This window comes from Helicoverpa zea, chromosome 16 (assembly GCF_022581195.2).
Source record: "Helicoverpa zea isolate HzStark_Cry1AcR chromosome 16, ilHelZeax1.1, whole genome shotgun sequence".
Taxonomy (NCBI): domain Eukaryota; kingdom Metazoa; phylum Arthropoda; class Insecta; order Lepidoptera; family Noctuidae; genus Helicoverpa; species Helicoverpa zea.
The window spans coordinates 4,462,051-4,479,439 of record NC_061467.1 but is presented as its reverse complement, the minus strand read 5'-3'; the positions used below and the strand labels follow the sequence as shown (position 1 = coordinate 4,479,439).

Below are 17,389 nucleotides of genomic sequence, written 5' to 3'. Positions count from 1 at the left end.
TTAATTTTGACTGTTTCACCCTTTGCATACCCAAAAAAATTCGCGCTCGCTGCGCTCGCGGCTCCATGTCAGATATCGCATTTTATCTTTGTTTAATTGTTGAGGCATTCAATTCCGAAAAAACATTTTTCGCGCACGTCCATTATGGCTTTTTATGATATGTTTACTTCATGAAAACTCTAAGGAAAAAATCGCGCTCGCTTCGCTCGCGGCTTTTGCACTTCACTTCTGTGCACATTTTACTTTTTGACTTTGCTTTGTTAATTTACAGTGGTTTTTATTTGTTTTGTGTCCTTAGACTAAAAAATTTTCGCGCTTCCTTACATATAAAATGTATCTTATAAGTTGACTTTTCAACGGGAAACCCACCAAATTACATATTTTACTGACTTTAACCATTGTTATAGACATTTAAGTGCGCTAGTTTAAGTTAATCACAATCTTTCAATACATAGGGGCCACTTGGGTAATGATTGCACTGCATTGATGCCCTAAGCAATTGCTTGCTAATAATAATAATGCCCTAATTAATTGCTTAGTTTGCTTATGGGCTAATCCAGGACTGCTTAGGTTACTCTGAACATTTCAAGTAAATATAACGTATGTAGTCGTAGGGCGGCATAATCAGTTTTGCACGCGGGTGAACAAACAGCTAGCGGCGGGCCTGGATCTGGTCGTCAAAATCAGCGTCAAAACGACTAAACGTGTAATGAGTGCGACACGCGCTACCTGTCTAACCACTCGATTAGGGAACGTACACAAACCTCACATTGCGGACATCGAACGTGCGACTCACGCTAGCGACGTGCATGCGGGAATCTTGCTACCAAAATACACGCAGTCCATATACCCTGTCATAACTAAGCTAAGCCGTACTCCAAGTAAAATTGAACGTATGAACATATGAAATCACACTAGTAGCCGCCGTGCAACGCTTCGTACGCCTATGCTTAAGCTAGTGGATAGCCTCCGGTAACGATGCGTCTGCGCATCGAGCACGTGCACCCGTCACGCATCACGAACACCCAGAAATTCGCTTAGTTTGTCCTGAGACTCCATGCCACTCGCACGCATGGAGGCCCGGTGCTTTTCCCGCGCAAGTGACTATGAAAAAGCAACCTGATATTTATGACGTGGGCCTGGCCGTTGTGTTCTCGATAGCAGATCTTATAAGAAGTAGCAGCACTGAAGAAATATTTTCGTGAGTATCTTCTTTTAAGGGCCGGTTAGGGCTTTGACCGTCGCCGGCGCATCGGCTCCTCGGGGCTAAAAGAGTTAAGTCGATCTGTACTGAACCTGTTGTTCACCTTGTTAAGATCGACGAACTTCTTTTGCTGGAATGATTTGCACGTTAAAGTTTTTGTCCGTTAACAATGTTGTCAGTTACGCACCCATCACATCTCATAAGAGGCTTAATTATTTCACGTTGTACCTATAAGTTCCAAAGAAGGAAATATCGCAATATTTCCAAGAATAGCTCCTTAAATATTTTCAATTGCCAAGTTTTAAATCTACGCTCCAATAATTTTATATCTTCACAGAATAATATTTTGTAATAAATATAAACTAGAGGGATGGGTATCGTAGCTATTCTGAATTAAATAAGAGCTATTCCAGTCTATAAAGTTTAAAAATTGATACAGAACGAGTTTAACTTGATGTTATTTATCGTCAACATTGACTGTTTTCGTTCTTAACTATTTTGATAGACATTTACTGGATGGAATATTTTCCTATAAACAACCTCATCAATTTACCTGGCTCACAGTCTCGGGTTGAATTAAACATTGCCATTATTGAATCAAAATAAAACTCGTATAAAAACTTCGCGTGGAAAGGGGGATCATTATATATTTTTCATTATGTATGCAATCGACATTATCCCGGGCCGAGCCGGTGGTGCATCCGTTGTCCATAAACGCATAGTTGCTAGCTGAACAACTTTACCTACTTTCATTTACATAATGCGAACGATTATATATTATCGGGATGCAAGCCGTCTTTTATGATGCGTGCAAAAAATTACAAATAAACGGTACGTTATTTTATGTTGGTATAAAGCCACGAGCAATGTGATTAAAGTTGCACTTCGAGGTAACCATTACTGTGTGCACATGACTTAATTAATTAGGTTCTTGACCTCGTCAACATGGGAAGGTTAGAACCCAACTTAAAGAAGGATGGTTCATGTCTCTTTATGTCGCCCTAATTTCAAAATAAGCAATATGACAGATTATATCTAGACCTAGGTAATTGACTTCCTAAAGTGGGGAGCTGTAGACCTGAAATTAACTAATTTAAATTACTTACTTTTATGATATGTAAACTAAGTTTTATGATAATAAGTTTTATTTGGTAATTAAACAATGTGTTAGCCTTCCTTAATTCAATAATGATACAGACCTATCTATACTAGCATTATTAGTGGGTAGGTACTATGCTCTCAGTGATCTTAGCTAAGACGATGATTAAATACCACGCAGCATTGTTTGTTAATTTCGTTATGTAAAGTGATGAACTAGATCACACATAAATTACAAAACATTGCCTACTTGACGTAATCTTAATATGATCATATTTCCTCGCTGAAGTAGGTTCTACCACCAGGCATAAAATAATGTAAGAAGTTAGGGTGCTACCACAGAGAAATAAAGTTAAAACCCTAAAATAATTTGCTTCCTTTTTTTTTAAAGGCTTATGACCTTATCTGTGGATAAAACAAAGACCCGACGGGAATCAGTTAGCGACATCACGACATCGCGTTCATGTCCGCAGGCCCCGGTCTATGTCATTGCTTCTGCATCCTTATGTAATTATTTCTCGTCACGCTCTTTTTATTTACGTGTACAGAGGAAATCAAAAAGATATAAAAACCAGCTTATGTCTGCCAGCCATTCGAACGCAAAGCATTAATCTCGATAGGTTGTTAAACCCGTCGCATCGAACTGACTTTAAGTGATCATTAATTCTTATTCGCAACTCAATAGTACGGCCCTACGATACCATGTAAATTATCTTCATCTAGTAACATAAATTACGTAAGAAATTATATATTGTGAGGTCGTAACCTCTGTACAACAAAAGCATACTCCCGAGACTTCCTTGTCCGCAAAACGATCTCGTAATAGCGCTTGCGAAGGCTCTGGGCAATGAAATTCAAAATAAATGTCCAGACACAAAATAGCTCAGCGATCATAAATCAAAGTGTTTACGGCGACGCGACACCTCGCCTTGTAATCCTGCGGGATGGCCGATAGCCTAGCCTCGAGAAACGCTAACTCTGCTCTCTATAACTGGAAAAATTATGCCCCCATCTATACATATAATAAATCTGTAAAAAAACTGTGTCTGTACATTGAATATATTAAAAAAATAATAATTGGATGGGGTTTAGGAACAGTAATGGAGCACAAATCCAAAAAAAAAATTATGTCTGTATGTCTGTATGTCTGTATGTCTGTATGTCTGTATGTCTGTTTGTTTGTACACGCTAATCTTCCGAACTACTGAACGGATTTCAATGATTTTTTCTTTGTTGTATCAGTATTAGGCCTGGTCAACATATAGGCTATAGTTTATCTTCGAAACTTGAAGATCTGATGCAGAACTCCAACAGACCAATAAAACTATAAGAGATACAAATATGGTGCCGTGGCAAAAATTGTTTCATTTGATGAGCATTTTCAGCTGAGATAATAAATTTGAAGATCTGGAACACCTGATGTGGAACCCCAAGAGCCCAGCTTCTCTGTACCATATACAGGTATGCCGTTTTAGCAAAAGTTGTTCAATTTGATAAGCACTTTCTATTGACTTATACAAATTGAAGATCTAAAACACCTGATGTGGAACTCCAGGGGCCCAGCTAGACTATAGCATATAGAGGTATAACGTTTTAACAAAAGTTGTTCAATCTGATAAGCACTCTCTGTTGACTTATAAAAATTGAAGATGTAAAACACCTGATGTGGAACTCCAGGAGCCCTGCTAGACTATATGAAGCATATGAAGATATGACGTTTTAGCAAAAGTGGTTCAATCTGATAAGCTCTCTCTATTGACGTATAAACATCGAAGATCTGGAACACCTGATGTGGAACTTCAAGAGCAATACTACACTTGAAATGTATAGAAATGAATGTTATGAAATAGGTATGGTGAATCAAAAAAAGTAATTAGTCCGTCTTTTAGATAACCCTAAAATAATGGACACGTATTTTTCTTTTCTCTCTCTCACAAACAAATAATAACGAAGATACAACAACGCTTGAATTTCGTGTTAAGTTACTGCTTAGTACAAATTTTACATACCAAGACGTGGCGTCACGAACCCCCACTCTCCGACTTTGTTGTGTTATATCTCATTATTATTTTGTAATTCAAAGGGTGAGGATACCTCGGCGGACTTTAAACGCAGATTACGCGCTCCCTGTGCTTACCATGAGGCACCTACCCTCAGCAGGGCTACTAATCCTGCTCTAGCGACTCCACTCTGGACGGCCAAGCCAAGCCAGAGGCGTGAGACCTTCCCCCGTCATGGGTCACTCCGACCAGCCGGAGATGGGGGACAGTATACACTCCCTGGAGAACTCAGTATATATAGCCCCGCGGGGTCGCTACTCCCCGTCATCAGCCTCAGATGTCCTGCGGTGCCTATATCTCATTATTATTGTCGTTATTATCTCAAGAGCCTTTGTCCCAATTATGTTAGGATCGACTTCCAGTCACGATGCAACTGAGTACCAGTGTTTTACAAGGAGCGACTGCCTATCTGACCTCCACAACCCGGTTACCCGCTCAACCCAACACCCCTTGGTAAGACTTACTGGCTTCTGACTACCCATAACGACTGCCAAGAATGTTCAATGACAGTCGGAACCTACAGTTTAACATCCCCTCCAAATAACGGTCATTGGTATCCAAAATATACGTAGAAAGTACATACGAACTTAGAAAAGTTGCATTGGCAGGCACTTGCCAGACCTGGAATCAAAGACGCACGCTCATACTTGAGAGATTGGTTCTCTACCCACTAAACCACGAATTCCACTAAGTCACCACGACTTTGTCATCTATTAAATGTTTTTTTACGTTATAATACGTGTAATATTTTTGCCACACACAACTTAAATGCGGACTAATTAGAATCACTACTTTTATCCCTATGGTCACGTCTATTGCGACTATTCAGATCTTTGATTTTGCTGACCCCATAGTCGCTGGCATAAGGGACAGGATCCGCGTACGAAGTCGCGGGCAGAAGCTAGTGGAGTAATAAATCATTATAATTTAGAGCATACTTACTCTTATGCCCATTATTAGCACATAAAAGACGGCTAACGCAAACATTCAGGGCTATTGAACTGGTAATTCGTTTTATAATACTAGGTAATTCAAATTCTGGTTTTCAAGACAGGTCGAGGTCGGCACCTTGAACCTCAAAAACAATAAATATGGAAAGATAGAATTTAGCTTTCTTTAGTTAGTCAAGATAGGGAAAACTTAAAGAAAAGTTTATTATTGAAAGAATTTATTTCGCGTTCCTTTCCATCGCTCTTCTCTCATCAACAGGTTACACAAAAAGAAGGAATGTAAACGGTCTGAATTAAGCCCAAAATATAAAAAGGATGGCCGCTCACCTTGACAGTCAGAGTCGACTGACTAGCAGGTTATATCGATCAAGGTTATTAATACCGCTCTACCTACAGGCTGCCCATCAGCCATTAACGAATTCTTAGACAGACCCACAGATAATAATAAGATGCCTAAAACCCGACCACTGAAAAAAACCACATTATTTTTTTAAAGTTTCTACTTTTCTAGAAAAGTTAGGGGTCTGCGCAACTCTCGCAGCATTTTTATACAGGAACTTGGTGAGTTATGCTGCTTAATGTCGTCTAAGTAGTTAGGGATCAGAGAACATCATCAATACTTACCTATTAGCTAGGATTTCTCTATTAAACTCCCGGGCAGAAACGGGCATCGTAACATCGTTTTTCACAGCTCGTGTAAACTAGGGTAGTGTTAAATAATATATTGTTTAACTAACTCATTGGGCAGGTACCTATATAATTTGTTTAATGCTATTTCTACAGAATCCCACAGGGTAAAACCCAAAATCTTTGTAGGTCCAAATTTAGTGCTTGTGGTCCGCGTTGTTTTATCCTAAATTTTTCCTGTCCACAGTTCCTCAGCTTGTCAGTCTGTATGTTGACATTATTTATTGAATTTCGAATCGTACACTCTCTGTTAATAACAATAGCCGTTACTCATTCATTCGTATTGTTAATTCCGCTGTTCGTGAATATCGTTTTCAGCAGTAATAATAACACGTCCAAGACCGATTTCGGCCACGGTGACTGTTCTCATATAAGAAGATCAACCAGCTGCGCAGGACATATTATAGTGTACTCACTATTCCTTCACTCTCATAGCCCGATGGGACGGTAATCCGACACGACCGGAGAGATCAGGCGCGGGACCTACATTACCTGACGTGCTCTCCGATGCACGGGTGGATCAATCACCAACTTCATGACCACGGGCTGCTTTGTGTAAAGTTTATAAAATCCACAAAGCGATTTCGGCCCGACCCGGGAATCGAAGCCGCGCGAGACCTCAGTCATAGCAGTCGCTTGCGACCACTAGACCAACGAGGCAGTCAGCAGTTTCAGCAGCAGATAACTGCTAACAATGACTATTAAACTATCTAGTAATATGCGATCGCTAGGATAGAACATCAATCATATCATATTTACCCGACAGGCACCGGTAAATAATAGGGGAGATGTTCCTAAAACGGGTACCCCTCCTAAAACGGGTAGGCCTTGCCATTCGAATATTATAGATCTTAGTGTGAACCTGTGAGTGCAGAGTGGCGCACTACCCCCCTGCCGATCACGGTCAGTCGGCTCGCGCACCTGGAGCGAGCGCGTTCGAGGTAAGACGTAAAAAAAGTTTTTTGCTGAACTTATTAAAAAAAATCTAATAATTCTAGTGCAAACTACTCAAATGTGGTGTAAGATACGGTTTTCGTAGTTTTGTATTATCATTTTGCATGTTATATGCTTATTAATTGTGAATAATTAGTGGTCTCCTTGTTTACTATTTTATGGTTAAGGTAGTTGAAATTTAAAACGTGCTTTTGGGCAAAACGGGTAGGGGCATAACGGGTGACTACCTGATTTGCCCTGGAATAATTTATGTTATGTATTTCGCTGACCAGTGCCGTTATTTATCTGACTCAAATGTAAAAAATACCTAATTTGTTTTTTTAATTGGGTGAATAAATATAAAAGAAAAACTTCAAATGCTTCGTGGGATGTGGAAGTTATGAAACTGGACCGCAACCTCTTGACGAAGCTATAAGTCTACCTCATACTCCAACACCAGTAGGCCAGTATATTGAAGAATTTTCAACACCATGCAAGACTATAACGGCAGAAACACAAATTCTTAAGGATTTTATAACACCATGCAAGACTCCATCACAAACTACAATCCTTCTTCAACCTGAGGATCATCATGTAACACCAATAAAATAAGGGGCACTTCCTCAATTGATCCCACAGAAAGCTAATCGAAGACAAAGAAAGCCACAGAGAGAAGAACAGTAACAGCGTGAAAAAGAAATTTAAATATTTTTTCTTCGATTTTTAACAAAATTATCTGTTGGTAGCATTATAATTTCAAATGTAACATTTAATGACGTAAAAGAGTAATCTAGACTGATCAAAATAAGACAACTGTTTAACATAATTAAGGAGACCAATTAACAATAAAGATTTTCTGGATAATAGGAGGCTAAGATATTTTTTAAAATGTTTTTTAATTCATTTATCACATATATTCATTCATTACCTGCTTTGCCCAAAGGCGTTACCCGTTTTAGGACTCCCACTAGGGCAAAGCGGGTATTTCGAGGGGGTTTATTTTTTTTATTTTTTTCAGAATATTGAAGAAGATTACTAAGACTGTCTTATGTTTTCCAAAGTTTGTTATATAAACAACCCTATGAGTACAAATACAAGTCGCATGTAATGTTCTTGGTTATTTTATTTAACATCTTTCGTTAGCTTACCCGTTTTAGGAACATCTCCCCTACGTATTACTTTTCAATTGTATGCACGCACTGCAACTGCAACGGTTTCTGCTCTTCAATTTCACCCAGTAGGTACGCAGCCTGTAGTTACCTGCACATCTCTTGCAATGCGTAAGTGCATTTCATTTATTGCAAGTACCTAAGTACGTGTTATAATTCGTGCATAACTAAATTCCCGTGCTATAATTTAGGGTTACTGTACACGATTCGCGTAATTGAAAGATAATAGCAGGCAGAAAGTGTATGGTCACGACACGAAAAACAGTAAGTAGTATCTAATTATGATCCGTGCCTTAAGATTCATAAAAACTACAATAAAGTGGAGTCAATCAATTAGTTCGAAATACGTTGTAAGCATTAATGTTTTTATACCACAAAGCGCTTTAATCACGCTTGTTGTATCGTATCGATTTCTTATGATTTATGGACATTCGTTCTTGCAATTTGCGACCCGAGATTTCACTCGGATTGGTAATATCGACATCATAAACTAGGATGATGAGTATTATACGAGCGAGCACCTACTTTTATATATTCTATGTTGTGCTGCAATTGTTAAATTCAATCTCTCATCCGGGGCTTGCAGCTCTGCAGTGAACCCATAAGAAAACAACGCGTTTCAATTTTTGTGTCGGAAAAGTAATGAATAAACTATGTAAATCCTTACTAATATTATAAATCGGAAAGTGAGTTTGTTTGTTTGTTTGTTTGTTTGTTCCGCTTTCACGCCGTAACTACTGAACCGATTGCTTTGAAATTTTGCAGACGTAAAGTTAGAAGTCCGGATTAAATAATAGGGTACTTTTTATCCCGAAAAAAATAGATATTCCCGAGGGAAAACAAAAATATTGTTTGCTTGATGGATGGATTGTAGATGGCGCTGTGTGTCGTTTAAAACAAGGTAATATATTGCAAACGAATATAAACATGTAAATTTAGAAGCTAAATGATACGATAATGAATCCCCGAAAATGAGGAATTCCCGAGGGATGATGTACAATTTGTTTAATCGTCTAAACTGTTTTTTTTTACATCTACTTATATATTGCAAACGAATATGAACATAAAAATTTAGAAGCTAAATGATACGATAATGAATCCTCGAAAATGAGGAATTCCCGAGGGATGACGTACGATTTGTTTTATTGTCTTAACTGTTTTTTTTACATCTACTTATCCTGAATTAACTATAATTCAACGAATTACTAATTGGTATAAGTATTAGTTAAGTTATTTCGTTCTTGAGGTATGCGATAGATGGCGCTGGGTGTTTTTAAAACGTGGTAACGATGTGTTTTTAAAATACATAAGAAGTGGAATGATAGCTTTTTAAAACGTGGTGACGTTGTTTTTTTTAAGATACGTAAGAAGTGCAATGATATCTCGCGCTTTAACCTGTAGCTCATTGTTCAATCGCGAGCTTCCCGATAGCTCGATAGATGGCGTTGTGCTTTTCTGTATCGTGGTGTTAAGGTTCGCCGCGAATTAGTCTGTTTTGAAATCAGTGGGGCCCAGTAGCGCCAGGGCCAGCCGCGGCTGCGGGTTGTTCGAAAGAGGTACCGCGGCCCTGGTATATAAAAGGCCTAGGACGGAACACGACGATTTTAGTCAGTAAGAGTCTGACACTCCCTCACCGCTGCTAACCCACAGCGGGAGGGGTGAACCGAATTCCACGCGGGCGAAGCCGCGGGCGGAAAGCTAGTGTTAGATAAATTAAACAAATGTACCTACTTGGTCACGGACCACTGCTGAACGCAGGGCATACAACTCTTAAAAGTGTCTATTAACAACCGCTCTGAACAAGTAAGTAGTCGTATTAAGTTAAGTGACCGTGACGTCTAACTGACAAACAATTTTATAAAATGCTCTATTTTGTTTTTTTTTTTAACTACTACATAGTATACTTTTTAAATGTCTTCCTCGTCAAAATTCCGTTCGGCAAATAAGTTAAGCAAACAAAATGCATTAGCAGCTTAGCACCTCGCGGGCGTTAAGCTAATATGTGTTGTATCATCCAGTCATCACATCACAATGAATGAGCGATGCAAGTGAAATATCAGTTAAATAATTGTCTGTAACGGAGGAATGTGACGTGCCAGCTGGTGCAGCCACCAGCGTTGGTGTCTCCGCCACACAATCAGTTCAGGCGAGTTTCACTCCGAGTATTCGTGCTGTTACTTTTACAACGCGCTGCCGCACACGAACAACGCTCTGTTTCCCTAAGTCTCATTGTTTCTACTTTGCGCACTGTCAAAGGAAAACTTTGACTTTCCACCGTGTCACCATCAAATTACTTAACACATTTTACCCAATTATGTGTGATTGTTCAAACTAGTAGTTATAACAATTCTTATTGATTATACTTAGTTCAAAGAAAATAGCATTAATAAACAACATCATATCGTTTTCAAACAGAGCATCGTCTAAGTTAAATTAGTCTTAAACGTTAATACCCGATCATTTAGATAGCTATCTATATTTATTGACGTGATAAACCGATTACGAAAGCGCTCGCGGCCCGTTCACACTGGCTGAATAAAACAAAGTATGAAGCAATCATTGGCTAGGGTTCGCACGGAGCGGAGATTTGGAGGTGATTTAAGATAACACTACTCACTAGTCAGTCCCGTTGGCTACAGAGATCGTTTGCTCCTACGATTGCCGGATGGCTCGAGAGCCGAGTCCACACACCGTTACTTTCGCACCAAATCTGCCTACAATACGTTGTTCAGTGTACTTTGATTCGGATAATAAGTTTAAAGTCACGATCCGGTCCGTGAAGCTGTCTACGTAATCTCTCGACTGAATTAGAGGCTTCCTTGTAAGGAGAGATGCATATTTTATATTGAAGTTATCGCTGAGACGAATTGCGGTCACAGTAGATTTATTCTCTAAGGGCGCATATTAGGAGATAATACTGTTATTGTAGTTCCATAACATATAAGTACATTGTTACCTTTGTCAGAAGTGAAACGAGCTGGGTTAGCTTTAGTTAACTGAGAAGAGACTTATAGGGCGGGGCGAAAAGGCTAAAATCCAAATGACCAATGCAATAGCACACCGATTGCAAGATTTAATAAAACTGTTAAGTAACAATTAGAAATGTGGTGATACAATATAAGTATAGGGATGAATGAAAGACGGTTGGAGATGAGAATGTTAAGAGGAATATGTGATGTTGTAAGAGTTCCGCCGGTAACAGAAGCTGTGTGGACACCGTCTGACATGGTCTAAACATGTTATCCGGAGGAATGAGGATCATGTTGTGGAAGACGATATGGCTTGAAATAGTGTTACTTGTGAGATGACGTGAAAAAAAAGGAAGGATGGACTGAAAGACATGATGCGCCAAACCATGCGCCGATATAAGGTAGCCCTAGGATTAATTCAATGCGGAATAACTATTTCGAGCCATTTTAATTTTTGCTACTCTTGGTGTTAAATATAATGGAATTAGGTACTAACCAAGTTTTTAATGGCACAACACCTAGGTACCTACGCAAAGTTAATGCTCGACGACTACACAATGACAAAAGTTCTTTTGAAACTTAAAAAGGGACATAAAGGTGCTTTCAACTTGAACTGCACAATAACATAATAAGGGTCTAGACATTCGTGATCACGTTTTCTGTATAAGTATTCAAGTGGGCATTCAGAATGTAAGCGTTACCTCGGCTTTTTCAATCTTAACGACCTAAAAATAAAACGACAAAGAATACCAAATCGGTTAAGTTAGGGCTCCTAGGAGGTGCAAGGCGACTGTCGAACCGGTTTGGCCGGCAGATTCTTTGTTTGGTTATCGCAGAGTCGAAACGTCGCGGCTCGAGGCGAGACGGATATATTGGTGTCTGACTGACGCCGCATAATCTATCTGTTGCAGAGATAAGAGTACGAGAGCGGATGTGTCTACAGCGAGACTCGGGCAGCTGAGGGCCCCGGCCTGATGGCGAGCGCGGTGCGCGCGCTGCTCGTGACGGCGGCGCTGGCGGCGCTGGCGGGGGCGCAGGCGGCGCGCTTCGGCGACCGCCTCGCGCCGCGCGTGCCCGCCGCCTACTCGCCGCGCAACGCGCCCTCCGCACACCACTACGTCGACAATGAGTACGACGACGTCTACGAACAGGACTACGAGGAACAAAACCTCTCTGTCGAGGAAGAGGAACCGCCTGAACCCGCACCTCCCCTACGTCGCCCTGCGCGCACTGAAGCTCATCGACTTGAGATGAGCACCGAATACTTCGTTATACCAGAACGAATTTCATCGCCACCGCCACCTTCTACATCCACAACGGTCACACCCCAGCCGCAGCCGAACTTGACCATTGTATTAGCACCAACACCGCAAATTTTGGGTGCACTAAGGCCAGAATCCTGGGCAGTGCCTATATTAGCTCTCGCCTGCGTTAGTATGGTGACTCTCGGCGGGTTCGAAGCATTTGTAATATGGGGAGCGAGTCGCAAGGCACCGAGCCATCGTCACCTACTGCTTGGACAGACATTACTATTTGGTTTGTTTTCGTGTGCCGCTACGGCTGCCTTGTTTGCAACAACGCCAACAGCGTTCACATGCGGTGCTGTCCGTTTTGGAACGGGCGTCTCGTATGTAATCGTATTCGCATCACTCCTAGTAAAATGTGTTTTTTTGCTTAGTTTGAATGGTGGAGTGTATCTACCGGCAGCGTACCAAGGACTCTTATTGTTTTTCGCTGTAATGATACAAGTAGCAATCGGTGCCCAGTGGCTTGGCGGTTCACCCCCACGAGTGATAAGCGGTGGCGGCCGATGTGACGTGCACATGTCAGATATGTTGCTATCGTTGTGCTACGCGGCGTTCCTGATCGCGGTGGTGTGCGGAGTGGCGCTGCGGTCGCGCGGCATACGCGACAACTACCGCGAGGCGACGCACATCGCGGGCGCGGGCGGCGCCACCGCGGCGGTCTGGGTGTGCTGGGTGGCGGCGGCGCTAGGCGCGCCCGAGCGCCACCGCGACGCGTGCGTGGCCGCGGGGCTGCTCGCGACCTGCGCCGTCGTGTTTGCGCTCATGTTTGCTCCGAAGGGCCGGCGACTGGCGGCGCTAGGCCGCGAAGGCAGATGGGACGCGGACCGCGACGAGGGACTCAGCTCCTTGGGGGCCGGGGGCTCCGGCTACTCGCCCTCGTTCTTCCACTTCAAGCCGGTGAAGTACGGCATGGTGTCGGCCGCGGCGCCGGCACCCGTGCCGCCCGCCGTGCTGGACCGTAAGGAGCCGCCCGCTCAGCCAGCCGGTTAGTTAAGTATCTAAAGTGCGCTACTAGTGAGGACTAGCGCTTCCACGCACTCAGATTGACCGCAGATCGCGACGTTCTTTTCGCAGATCCGTACGGAGGGCTGTTCGCGAACTCGCCGCACCCGCACTCACGCGTCCTGTACACTCCGCCGCACTACACTATGCACCCCCTTATGCTAAACTATCACTACAATTATCCGCCTTATCCTTACCTTCTGCCGCCAGGTAATTACTCTATACCTACACTGCTTCAAATAAATGCACTCTCACATTATGTACTACTTCTATTCAAAAGATAGAAAATTCGTCCTTATCTCATATCTATAAAAAGGTTTATCAAAATGCTCTGAGTTACAATTTCTATCGAATTTATGAATTATAGATTCGCGTATTCTGCATAGTGGCACTGAGGTAAGGCATAGTACTGATTGTATGCTACTATGTGCAGGCGTGATGGTGCGTCCGGAGGAGGGCAACGTGTACACGAGCGTGGAGCCCACCTTCAGCAGCAACCCCAACGTGTACTTCCAGCGCACGGAGCCGTTGCACGTCGGCATGATGTACTGAGCCTCTGACAAACCACAAGTTCCGAAGCGAACACTGGGATTTGCAGCGCGACGCCATTGTCACTTGCCCCGGCAACCTGTGACACCCTCGACACTGTGTGACGAACAGTGCCAGCTGCTGCATAAACCACTCCCGCACACACTACATAAGTAGCTCCCCAGAATTAAGTAATTTATATTATTAAATTATTCCAAGATTCATACCCAATACTAATTCTCATGCAGATTACATAGAAAAAAAAGATGAGGGAACCGGTAATTAGAGGTTGTGCAACAAAAAAATTATTTCGTCAAAGCAAATTATTTTCTAGTCAAACAATCAAATTAATGCATAATAACTACTCATTTCAAACTTGTATGTGTTTTATGCAGCAGTGGCAGCAACCATGTGACATGAACTTTGTGAAGAGATAACATATTTTGAACTTAGTGTGACATGAAAGCTGTTTGTGATTTTAAACTATACTAAACCCACCCTGAAAGATATGAAGAACAGCTGATAGAATAAATTTAGATAACTTACTTCTAAGTTTAGAGAAAAACCATATAATTGTAAGATTTCCTTATGCAAATTTGTAAATAAAACTAAAGACTGTTTTTGGTTATTTTATTATAATTAAATTATAAAATTATTCTATATTTATTCAATGTAAACACATAAATAACTGTGCAAAGTTTAGTACACGTACCCCATCAAAACAGAGGCATTGATGCTCAACTTTAGTAACAATCTCACTCACTCACGATGCTGCCACTTTCAGTTCTTAAGACAGAAGTAGGTGTTGTTCATATATTTCTGTTGGCAACACTATTCACTTGCAATACTCTACTTGGTTCCGGTGGAGAGCAGGGCCAGCAGTCCTGAGGCGGCCGTGAGGGAAATAATGTAGTTACTGTAAGTAAACTGTTAAGGAAGTATTGCAGAATATGTTGTAAAATAAAATAATAATGCATGCCTGTCTGAAATTGACACCAAATATAAAATGTGAAATAACATTCTGTCAGATATATGCAGCCAAATATTGACCAGACAACAATACTTCACAGATTTACGTGGATATCCCAAATACTTATCTTCCACATCTAAATGATTTCTGATACTAGTATATTATGATGTTATTTTTGTTTGTGTTTTGTAAAAGGATACACAGTGGGCGTGAAAGAGCGGAGGAGGTAGAAGCTGCTCAGGATCACGATGGTCAGGAACAGAGCGTTGTTGTAGAAGATCGAGTAGGTGGTGGCCTCGTAGTCGGCCACTTCATTCTTTTTCCATAGAATCCTGGAATTTTAATTAATACTTTGTTAAGTGTTTTTCTTGAATCCAAAAACACATCCATAAAGTAAATAGTAGAAGTTTATAATATACTACTGAACAAACACAGAACTGATTACAAGCAAAGGCAAATATTTTGTAAAAGGTTTCAGTATACACAAATAGTAAATGTGTAATCTGAATATTCAAATTAACATATTGTGTATGTATGATCAACATATGGGACACTAAACCATTGAAAATTACTAAATTATTGTCTAATTAGAATACATAATTAATTACTTGCAGATTAGTTTAGAATTCAACAAATAAAACCTTTCTCTCAACTTGTTACTTCGTTTTAAAAATCATAGTAAATATTCTATTCACTATTTGTAAATACTGACTTTGCAGATACCTAGATTTCGTATCAAAATTAAGGGTTGGAGTGTAGCAAAGGGTGTGCAAGGCTTTTGGGACTTAGAAAATTTTTCATAAAAAATGAAAATTTCTGAAAATGTCTAGTTTTTCATTTCCATCGTATAGAATACCTAAAAATAAGACGAAAACCATCTGGGCACTTTTTGTCTAGGACCAAGGAGCCCCGCGTAACGGGGCTCCGTCGACTATGGACACCCCGACTTAGGGCAACCCCGACTCGGACAGGTTAGGTTCGAAGGGGATGGCGGGGTCTGCAAGACCCCGCCATCCCCTTCGTGGTTATTTTTTTTTAAACCACCCAGAAGTAGGAGCCCCGCGTAGCGGGGCTCCGTCGACTTTGCCTTTGTTTACAATGACCTTCAGTGCTCATTTTCAGGTGAACCGTTGGTCCTAGGCAAAAGGTGCCCAGATGGTTTTCGTCTTATTTTTAAGTATTCTATACGATAGAAATGAAAAACTAGACATTTTCAGAAATTTTCATTTTTTATGAAAAATTTTCTAAGTCCCAAAAGCCTTGCACACCCTTTGCTACACACTAACCAAATTAAGACAAAGACTACATCTGTAGACAGCCGCTACATCTGTAGAGAGATAGTATCTGTAGAGAGATTTATCATAGTTGTAAGTGAATGTAAATGATAGTAAATGACCAACTTTAACTGGTGATATGATAAGTGAAGAAAGTATGAAAATAACAACAACTTAAAGTTGGTTACCTCTCGTCCTTCTCCTTCCTGCTCATCTTCTTATCATCAGCCAGCTTGCGAGCCATCTCGCGAGCGACGGCGTCCTCTCTGCGCACTGCTACGCGGTGCTTGAGCTGGAACTTAGTGTTCCTGTAGGCCAGGGCCAGCAGCCAGGTGCTCGCCGTCGTCACCATCGCGAACCAAGCCAGGGACGAGCTCACTTCGAGGGCGTGCACCCTCCAGAACAACCCTGAAACAGCGACACACATCTAACTCGAACCATACTTTCACTTTACCCTAATAATCAAATTATGTATAAAACTATGTAATTTTAAAACGTATTATGGTAGTTTATATAGTTCGCCAATACTCACATATGGGAATAGCAGAGACGATGAAAGCATTCCCGTAAAATAGGGCAGAGGACTTCGTCGACACATTCCGGCTGAAATCTTGAAGCAATAATTCTTCTTCTTTTGTGAAAGCTTTGTTTGCCTTACCCGACATGATTGTTTATTTAATATTGATCTTAATTTCACTAATACTTAACACGAACTATGCGTATCGAAAATACACAGATAGCCTGATATTGTGCCACCGCTTCAGCTGGCTTGTGCGCTGGCGAACGAAAGTCAAACGTCAAATGACATGTACGCAACGTGTCAGAAATATTGCCACTTTTAGAAAGTGTGTCAGGGATTGCCATAGTGGTCTGCTGATTTCTCTCTATCGATCAACTTTTTCTATCAATATACCTAAATTCCTCGACATTTTATGCAAATCAAATGCAAAGTAAAAATTGTAATCTTAGAATTTTTACTCTTTAACTAAAGTTATAACATTTTGTTGTTTTTTTTAATGATATTCCTGTGAATATCATAATGGTCAATGGTTTTCTTGAGTGGGTCGTACATTTGTAAACTGATTTTAATTTAACAATATTTTTTTATGTTTACTTACAGTTTTTCATCAAACGTTACTTATATATCGACTTATATTTAATATAATCGATCGACTGACTTATTTAGTGAAGTTAGTTCTATTCTATTCTATTTTTATTTATGGCAAGTGAAGTTAGTT

At 40.8% G+C, this 17,389-nt stretch overlaps 2 protein-coding genes across 2 annotated transcripts; one reads left to right on the top strand and one right to left on the bottom strand.

The window, feature by feature from the left end:
• Positions 1 to 747: 747 nt before the first annotated feature.
• Positions 748 to 14,527, top strand: LOC124637832. Its single transcript, XM_047174527.1, has 4 exons — positions 748 to 1,201; positions 11,982 to 13,362; positions 13,452 to 13,589; positions 13,813 to 14,527. Exons 2-4 carry the CDS (start codon positions 12,045 to 12,047, stop codon positions 13,929 to 13,931), a joined length of 1,575 nt encoding a protein of 524 aa, XP_047030483.1. The 5' UTR covers positions 748 to 1,201; positions 11,982 to 12,044; the 3' UTR covers positions 13,932 to 14,527.
• On the bottom strand, positions 14,524 to 16,964 carry LOC124637835 (translocon-associated protein subunit gamma). The gene is made up of 4 exons (XM_047174534.1): positions 16,684 to 16,964; positions 16,340 to 16,559; positions 15,078 to 15,209; positions 14,524 to 14,823 (listed from the first exon to the last, which is right to left on the bottom strand). Exons 1-4 carry the CDS (start codon positions 16,814 to 16,816, stop codon positions 14,757 to 14,759), a joined length of 552 nt encoding a protein of 183 aa, XP_047030490.1. The 5' UTR covers positions 16,817 to 16,964; the 3' UTR covers positions 14,524 to 14,756.
• Positions 16,965 to 17,389: the final 425 nt, after the last annotated feature.